Source organism: Dermacentor silvarum, chromosome 1 (genome assembly GCF_013339745.2).
Source record: "Dermacentor silvarum isolate Dsil-2018 chromosome 1, BIME_Dsil_1.4, whole genome shotgun sequence".
Lineage (NCBI taxonomy): Eukaryota > Metazoa > Arthropoda > Arachnida > Ixodida > Ixodidae > Dermacentor > Dermacentor silvarum.
The window spans coordinates 107400745-107410073 of NC_051154.1; the positions used below are offsets into that span (position 1 = coordinate 107400745).

General features: G+C 42.8%; 2 protein-coding genes across 5 annotated transcripts in view; both read right to left on the reverse strand.

Moving 5' to 3' along the window:
* LOC119434471 (deubiquitinase OTUD6B) overlaps positions 1-8525 on the reverse strand; it is a 59954-nt gene extending 51429 nt beyond the window's left edge. For 2 of the 4 annotated variants that reach the window (XM_049672019.1, XM_049672011.1), the window contains exons 1-2: positions 7916-8521; positions 6978-7427 (exon numbers count right to left, since the gene is read on the reverse strand). In XM_049672019.1, the coding sequence (XP_049527976.1) occupies positions 6978-7427; positions 7916-7994 (529 nt within the window). In that variant the 5' untranslated portion in view covers positions 7995-8521. Of the gene's footprint in view, positions 1-6977; positions 7428-7915 lie in introns of all 4 variants that reach the window. The other 2 variants (XM_049672025.1, XM_037701625.2) reach the window with 2 other exon arrangements.
* Positions 868-6971, reverse strand: LOC125947397 (uncharacterized). The gene is made up of 2 exons (XM_049672047.1): positions 4643-6971; positions 868-4609 (listed from the first exon to the last, which is right to left on the reverse strand). The coding sequence occupies exon 1, from the start codon at positions 6751-6753 to the stop codon at positions 5578-5580; it is 1176 nt and encodes a 391-aa protein (XP_049528004.1). The 5' UTR covers positions 6754-6971; the 3' UTR covers positions 868-4609; positions 4643-5577.
* Positions 8526-9329: the final 804 nt, after the last annotated feature.

Sequence of the window (9329 nt, forward strand, 5' to 3'; positions counted from 1 at the left end):
TTTTTACACTAGACACAATAAAAGTGACATAGCTTCAAGTGCTTGTGTGCTGTACAAGCAAAAAATATGTATAAATAAGTTATGTTCCAGAGCTCAAGACAGTGCAGAGTTTACATCAAAACAAGAACAGAACACACATGAAAAAATGACAGATATACATAAACTTGTTTCATGAAACATGGTCAGATGAAAACATCTGAAGTTTTATGTTGCTGTATGCATGCCAGTGTCCTTCATGGTACGCTGTAGATTTTGCCAACATTAGAAAAATCAAGATAACAGCAATATTCTTAATATGCTCAAGTTCACGACTGACAGCTGCCTTTTGTCATTACTCCATCCATGCACAAAAACAATAATCAATGAAAATGCAAGTTCTTAATGCATTGAGTACAATGTCAGAACTGTCATATTAGTGTGTTAGGTATCTCATCGCAAGGAATAGCAAAAAAAAAAAAAAACTTAAATGATGATATTAGCAGCATACTGCTGCAAAGCCACAAACAATGCAACAAGCCCTCAAGGAGCTGCCTTTTCACTTTGCAAGAGTGCATGGACATATGACATTCAAGCAGCCCCCAACATTCAGTGTCAATACAGTCAGCACAGAAAGATGGTTGCAGGTAATTTCCACAACAAATGCTCAATTCACTCATTCCTAGTGCAACCCAATAAACCCAATTATTTCTTAAATGCAACAAACACTTGGCTTGTGCCACCTTCTGCATATAATACTTACACTATCCAACACGAAGATCAGATCCACAGTTACTAGCATTGCAACACTTCTCTGCAGTAATTTCTGTGTGGCATTAATGAGCACTAAATGGCCATGATTAAAAGTTTGGACTTTAGTTGTCGAAACTTATTTATTTATTTCGCATACTTTCCTGGCCCGAAGGCATTACAGAAAGGAGTGGTAAGTACAAAAAAAAATAAACAGTACATAATTACACAATAATGCATTCTACAAAACAGCAGAAATACAGTAGTCTTGAAATTGTCAACGTCAGAAATGGCAGCGATGGAGGGAGGAAGATCGTTCCAGTTGGCGCTGGTCTTGGGATTAAAAGAACCATGACACATTTTTGTTCTAAAAAAATAGCGTAGCTTGCACTGGAGGCGCAATGCTAAAGAGACAGCAGAGCTGATGGACACCTAGCTAGTCCTGACTTTTGGGCTAGGCTAAGCACTACCAAGTCATCCACAGCATTTTCCGGAATTTATCGCGAAGCGCAGCCTCTTCTTCGGGAGTACGAACTATCTACCTTTGGGCGTCCCATGGCTTCTACTGATGAAGCGCCGCGGCGCCCACGTTTACATAGCTGTTGCCTCAAGGTCAGCGCAAGCGTAGATCTCTGCACGGCAGCGGAAACCGGTTGCGCGCAGTGTCTCCGAGCTGCTGCCGCATCGCCCGCGTTTCCCTGGCGCGAACGCAGGAAATGCGGGAAACGCGTTCGCTGTCGGCGCATGCTCAGTACACAGGCAGTAGGTTGTGCCAGGTGTTCTAGCAGCTGCGGTGTCACTGGTTGCAATGGCTACTGGCTTTCTGTGAAACACCATACTTTTTACGGCTAGCTTAAACAGCTTCGCTGTTAAAAATGGAACACTAACTTTAAACATGTGATCGAAATGGGATGAAATGTATGAAGGGCAAGTAATATGATGATACTTTAATAGTGGATTGTGGTGATACAAATTGTCTGCACAATTTCTAAAAATTATGAGAGGCTCTACTCATGAGGAATAATTTGTTGCCAAAAATTATGTGCCATAGTTGCTCACACTTTTGTCCACGGCACATTATTAAATAATCAAAACTAATGAAATGACATTTTAATTCGTAACTTATTGATGATGTGTCATTAAGAAAACTGAGAAGCCTCAAGAGGCATGCAAATTGAAGTGTCTATGACATGCTAACCACTTTTGCTTAACGTGAATGCATACTGGACATAGTGTCCAGAAGCAGGGTGCCGATGTGTTGTTAGGCAGCACATCTATTTTTTCAAAGACTTACACCCCCTCACTAGCTCCTCATTAATTCAAATATCATTTGGATTTCCTAAATGCCAGTTGATTAGGACTGCTTAATTAATTAGATACAATGATAAATGCAGACTAGGATACACAACTGCTAGCAACACACAGTTCATTCCGTGTGAGTAGAGCCTCCAATTATTTTTCATCAACATGTATGGACATTTCATCAGGACAGATTTCTGTATAGCCTCCTGCAATACACCAATAGCTACCACCAGAAAGCAGGAGTTGCACCAGTGGTGCACCACTGTCATAGTAATAGATTTGCGGCTTGCAAAAAAGAGTTGCCATGGCACAAGGAAAATTATGTACAGCTGTTAAAGATGTTAATGATTTCACGGGGAGCGTCGACCAACATGATGGCTAACGCCGTGTCACGGAGCAAAGCTACGGAAGTAGTGACAGCAGGTGCATTGCACACAGAGCTCTTGTCTGGGCATCATGTGCTAGCGAATTTCGTTTAGCTCGATGTAGCCCCTGCTGCTTATCCGCTTCCAACACAATCATAAATGTGCACGTGCTCCTGCAAGCACAATGGTTAAAGTGGTTGCAAACGACAGACGAGCTCATAAACAGCAGGGGCTATGCTGGGTTCAATGAAATAGCCTGGAAGACGATGCTCTGACACTAGGACACTCTGGACACATGCGCCGACCCTCGCTACTTTCACAGGTACGCACCTTGACACAGCGCTGACCATGTGCCGGTCAATGCTTCAATGCACAACTGGCATATGTGACAGGCTTAGCATGTTAAAAAAAGTAAGAATGACAGAGACAAGGCAATATTTTGGGAGGTAGTTCAAATTGTTCACAGGTTCAACAGTACAGACACCACCACAGCAGCGAAGTGCACATAGCTAACAGCTCCACTTATTAAAATGGCAAATAATGCTACTTCAGTGTGATGTTTGGTATTCAGACACCACTGGTAATCATAAAGTGGTCGCAGCCCAACATAATCACAGCAGTAAAGCTTAAATGTGGTTTAAACATGGCAGTGACTGCACACTTGTCCAAATAATAACAAGTTTGAAAACGTCAAAGGCTCCTACGTCTGAATACAGCTTTCAAAACAAAGCGCCAGATTGAGTCAGTGGCTGGCTTGAAACAATACAGCATGCTATATGAGCCCTTGTTGATATTGTCGTTCTTTGCACCCTTTTCAAAGGTTTCAACACTCTCTATTGGATCGTTTCTAAAGCAATAATGAAATTGCTTTAGAAACTACTGAAACTACTGAATTTCTTAACCTTACGAGAATGAGCAATATTTATATCACTAAATGTAAGGCATTTAGACAGTTTCTGCTACCGCATTTTGACATGATTAGCACCTTATGTGAGTTGTCACATTTCATGACACCGGTTTCCGATATTAAAAGGCTGTACAAGTGACCAATGCAAAAATATGTTGGCAATCTCTGCTTTTGAACAGCTTTATTTTTGCACAATCAATAATTAATTTTGACAAGTCTGCATACTCTCTACACCCCATGAAACCCTGGCTCTCATATTTCCCATATCATTGCCTAACCAAAATATAATATGAACTCAACATAATACAAGAGACAATTTTGGAGCCCAAGAAAAGAAATTATCCACATACAACACAACCAAAAAACACTCAGTTTTTCAGTCATAAGACCCCTAAAGCCTTTGGTAGCCAAATAAAATAAGCAAATTTGACAAGCCAAAATGTGGAAACACCTTGTAGCATATGTGGAACATTACAGTATTTAATTTCAGTCTTTTTGTTCTCCTTTTGCTGTGACACAGGTCTTCAAGTTTGTTTGTTTGTTCAATTTCACTTCTGATAGCTGGCATAAATGATTCTGCTACTAGCCCTTTCAATGGAAGCACTGGATAAAACAGGAGTTTAGCTCAAAAGTAAGTGAACATAATAGCACAAATATGTTATTACACTTTAAAGCAACACTTACAGCCTGATGCTATTCTTGTGTATAATGTGTTAACGAATCTCTTATCACAAATGCAGAAAGTAATGGAAGAATTTGATAGCCCGCAGTCTAGCTCCAGACCATCAATGCAACAAAAATGTTAACATTCCCAGAACAAAAAGTAGGACTACTGTTAAACACAACCACCTCTACAACTACAGCTGCACTAATACGTCACCAAACTGAGTTGCAGCAAAATTATGTGCACCCTGTGTAGACAGGATGAACTATTCCTCAACCAATGCCAACTGACATATATTGATAGCCTGGATGTTGTGCTAAAATTTAGTCCACATGCATATCAATGCTTGGTAAAATAGCTTGGGTGTATAAAACTGAGAATGCAAAAAAGGGCAGCAGTCAATGGGTCATATTTCATGATCAGTACATACACAATGTAATGAAAGCATTATCACATACACCTGCTTATTACACAAGGAAATGACTGCTTATTCCAGTAAAATATTTGCAAGAGCAGAATTGCAAATTAACAGAAAATACAACTATGTCACAGGATCATGCCTTTAAAGTGCAAGGGATAGAAATTAAATGAGTAACTGACAAATAAAATACAATAAAACAGTTTTAGCTCCCATTTTATATTTGCCTGTGTCATCTAAACATCGCAACAGCTGTTGACCTAACATGTAATCCTTGATACCACTACATAACCAGTCTTAGCTATTTCACAACCTTCCACGTATGTGCAAAAAACTAATATGCTATGAAACACAAGACATTCGACATGACCACAGTAAGCCATGACAGCAAATCACCCCATTAAAATTACAATTTTTCAAAATCTATTTTGGTTCCACTATAAAATTGCCCCATTTTTGTCAACCTGTTCCAAGTAGTTAAAACGTGCCAATGACTCATTATACAATGCCTTCTAAGGCATTCCCAGAGAGCTCTCAAGGTGAATTCTCTCTATATATATATATTCTCTATATGCGCCGGCAAATGCGCGTGTGCATACGCCGTGCATACATACTTCGCGTACCGATGCCGCACATACCACGCAGGGAAGCTGAATATATATATATATATATTTACTTATTTATTTTTATGTAGAACACCTTCCACTAAAACTATCACTCGTCACCAATAGACTTGAGGTGCATAACCAGCAGATTTCATTGTAAACAATCAATGGATAAGTTAACTTTGCAAGTCACACAGATAATTTATGGGTCAAAACCAGTTTTTCTACAGCTACTCATGGAATGAAAAGCATAACTTATGCACTGCACAGTCATCACAAGATGGATGAACATCCAAACGTCATGAGCCAGTCATGTCAATCAATGGTACAAATGTTTAAATGGTCTAGAATGTGCAAAGCACAAACTTAGAAAAAAACTTAAATTAGGAAATCATTGCTAAGAAGGATCAACAGATGACCAACACTTGAGGAGCTTACTGTTTACAAAAATCAAGTATTTGGCGGCAGCAGTCTCTAAATAGTTGAGGTCATGGCTTTAGCTTGGAAACTAACACTGCTACTTTAGAGTAGTGCAGCTGGAAAGGGCATATCACTTAATAAGTGACACATAAAAAACTATGCTTTGTTCTTTAGTTTATGTCAATGACCTCTTGCTTGATAGGAAGGCTCTGTGAATGGCTCAGTGGTGAATGTGGCAAGCGGACGGGTACACCTGATCCAGTTTCCCAATATGAAGCTGCACGTGGTCGCTGACAGCCTTGTGAATACTGTTCTCTCGTCACACGAAGGTTCTGAAGAAGTTTTAACTGAGCCTGACCAAGATGCTGATAGTCTGTTTTCCGAAACAACAGCTTTTTGGAGTGGCTGTCATGTCTTGTTAGCATGGTGCCAAATCCCAAGGCAGCAACTCGCTCAAGAAAAAGGGCAGCTAGTTGTGTGGGGTAGCGTGGCTTCCCAGGGATGTTTGGATCAGTGACTGAAACGTACTTCATTTGTGCCACTAATGTTGGTGTGAGCAGAGTCTTCCCACTTATTAGCAGCCGCCTGATTTTGTAGTGAAATTTGTCCACAAACTCCTCTTCCGAATCTGGAATAATAGAGCTGAATGAAATGAAGGATTCTTGTGGTTCTGGTAGCGAGATGTGTGAACCACTTAGTTCATTGTCCCGTGCTGGCGACTGAACAATAGACACAGAAAGCTCACGAGGAATCGGAACAGGTACTGGAACTTGCTCGTGGTTTGGCTGCATCTGTACATCAGGTGCCACACAGAAAACTGAAGAAACAGAAATATTGGATACTGTTCCATTTGCACAATGCTGAAAGCTGTTGCTCTGATGGGATGTTCTGGGACTCTCAACAGTGTGGAACAACTCATCTCGAAGCGGACATTCAAGAAACTCTGCTTTAATTCGCAGTGTGTGCATCACTATGTCATGTGCTTCCCAAACATGTGCTGCAGGTATTTCATACTCGCGTATATCAGGCTGAATCACTGCACTAAGACAACCATCCAAAACATACAGTGCTGCAGCCAACCGAAAGATCTGACTAGTGGCTGTCTTGAACAGTGCCACTCGGCAATTCCAACTTAATGCCAGCTGCTTGAACTTGGACATTAGTTGTGGAAGAACACACCTTGCTTCCTCTGATAACTTGTACTGCACAGGTAAGCAGTGTGCTTCTGCAATGGAAAGCAGTAAGGCTTTCAACCTGTCTACCTCCACATCTGCTACCTGTTCGTATGCAGTGGCCAGGTCCAGTGATCTTTCATGACCACAAGCAAGAAGAATATTAGGCCACATGCATTCCTGGAATTCCAAGTTTTCATACAGTTTTGAAGACAGGACAGAATGAAAAGTATATGGGTCTGTGATACAGCAAAGATTAAAACGCACTTCACTCAAGAAAGGGACATCAGAAGTTACCGGACACCACAGCACGGGCACACCCAAGGCAAGTCTTTCAAACTTTCCTTTCCCAACAGATGAGAAAACAGATTTTAGTTGCTCAAAAGACGTATGTGCACCTATAACAGGCCCAACCTGTGGCAGTGTCAGCAACCTGGTAAGGCTAGTACATGATGCTTCATCCACTACTACAGGCTTTGCTGCAATGTCCCTTGAAGGCAGTTCAGAGTGCAAGTCACAAAGAAGTTTTTGTAGGGTCCAGACAAAATTGTGACAACTGTGTTCCCTTGGCACCAAGACAGAAGACCACAACACAGGATTTTCTTGCCAAGCCGATGACAGACAAATTTTTGTTGACGATGAAAGACCCATAAGGTGGGATGTGGCTGTAACAAGACACAGGAGTAAAGTGTCCTCTGCTATGCCATGCTTGATGGCACAGTTGGCAAGAAACTCATGAAGGTGCAGCGACACAATGTTGTTGGCGGGAAATGGGATAGATTGGAGTCTCCTGAAGCAGACTTCAAACTGCTGGGTGTTCAGGTGGTACTGCTGGCATTTGACCGCGCCTAATGGGGAAGGGAGAAATTGAAAAAAAAGAGAGAGAGTATGGGGTAAGAATAAAGTTTGCAGCACCTTCCTATCTTAGAACAGCAAAGTCGACAAAAAACTGAAACGCAACAAAACACTCGTTTATATATGTAAACACCACAAATGCAGTCTAACACGCTCGAAACAGCCGCTCTTAAATGACAATTTGTTAATTCTCTCTCTCTTTTTTTCAAGCTCTCCCTCGGGCAACAAAACCAATCGCGCCGCATGCACTACTGCAATTCGTTCAAATGGTGCCCAAATTGTAGTAGAAAAGACTTCATACGCAAATAGCGACAAGGATTTGTAACGTCTTCGCAATGGAGAACGTGCGAAGGAAATGTTTAATTAGAACTGCCGGGTCGGACCGCTCGGCAAACAGCGGACAATCGCGCAGCTTCATGCGCTCAATTTCTTCTTTACTATAATGTCAAAGAAAACATGAGGCGATGACGATTTCACTCACCTTGCAATTCTTTCCGTTCCTTCCTGTGCACTTGCAAAAGCTCATCGTGAGAAAGCCGCATTTGGCTGCTCTCCGCCATGGTTCCGCGCTCTGAATCCAGCGACTGGTACTCAAGGAACTCCAGCAAGTGCAGCGGACAACTTGCCCAGGACAATGTAGATTCGTACAAGAAGGCTGTCTAGGCACACCACAATGTCCGCAGTCGTCCTTCCTGCACAATATTTCTTCTGGCGGCTTCTGACGCAGAGAGCATGTGGCCACACAGGAGCTTTCAGCGACACATGAACAATGCACGCCAGTACTACCCGTACTAGCTATGGTATAAGCCAACACACATTGCAAAGTACTTACTACGTACTACTCTGCCCTGCGCAACGCTGGCGGCCACTGTGGCCCCCGCGAACCTTAGGCTGCTGCGGGGTTGCGGCCGCTCTGACGCTGTGGCGGCCGTGGCTAGTGCGCGCTCCCAGACCGCCCCAGCTCCCGCCTCTGCCTTCAGCTCGACCCCGCTAGCGCCGCCTATGCCAGAATATGCCGACTACAGTTGGAACGGCGTGCCAGCTTTGACCTTTAAATTAGTACTATTAGTACTCTTAGTGCTACACCAACCACGCTTAGCATTGCATTTACACATTAAAGATGTTTATTCTCTCTCTCTTAGCATTGCACGTTAGGAGCGCCGGCGAATGCGACATGTGTGTGTGTAGCGCGTATTCCGTTGCCGAGCTTGCAATAGCGCTTGCCATTAGCATTTATCTCTGCAGGGCGGACCGCTGGCTCTGCTAGCACGACAACCGCTATCGCCAGCACGGCGTACGTCCTCGTATCGCAGCTTGCGGTCGCGCAGTGCCCGCCCGCGGTGCGGCGCGCCGCACCAGAGTCATCAATCAGCTAAAGGGCTTTAGAGTCAGCGCCAGAGTCAGAGACACGGCAAAGTCAGCGCACTGAGGATTTCTCACAGCTCAACGTACCGCAGGTGGCGTCATGCACATCTTAACAGCTGCTGTCTGCCACTTTAGTACGACTTTTCCCATAAGAATGCCCATCCAACCATGTATCAGCGCACATATATGGGACGTCTCAAACAGATCTTCGGGAAACCACTGAAAGTCGCACGTAAGCCATCCGCTAAAACGTAAAAATAAAAACAAAAAAACGAGACAAATATTTAGGGTATGTCCTATGTTTTATAGCCAAAATCATTGCGGGACGTCCCATTTGGGAATATCACGCAAGACGTCCGCTAGGTGGACTTTGTTTAATTTTTTTTTTTTTTTTTTTTGTACGAATGGAAGCACCATTGCTGTGGAAGTGAACTTTATTTCTATTTCGTTACGCTTCTCGATCGGAAGCAGGACAAAAGAGCATAACCGTACCTTCCAGAATTTAGCCTTTGAAAAATTACGCAGCACCC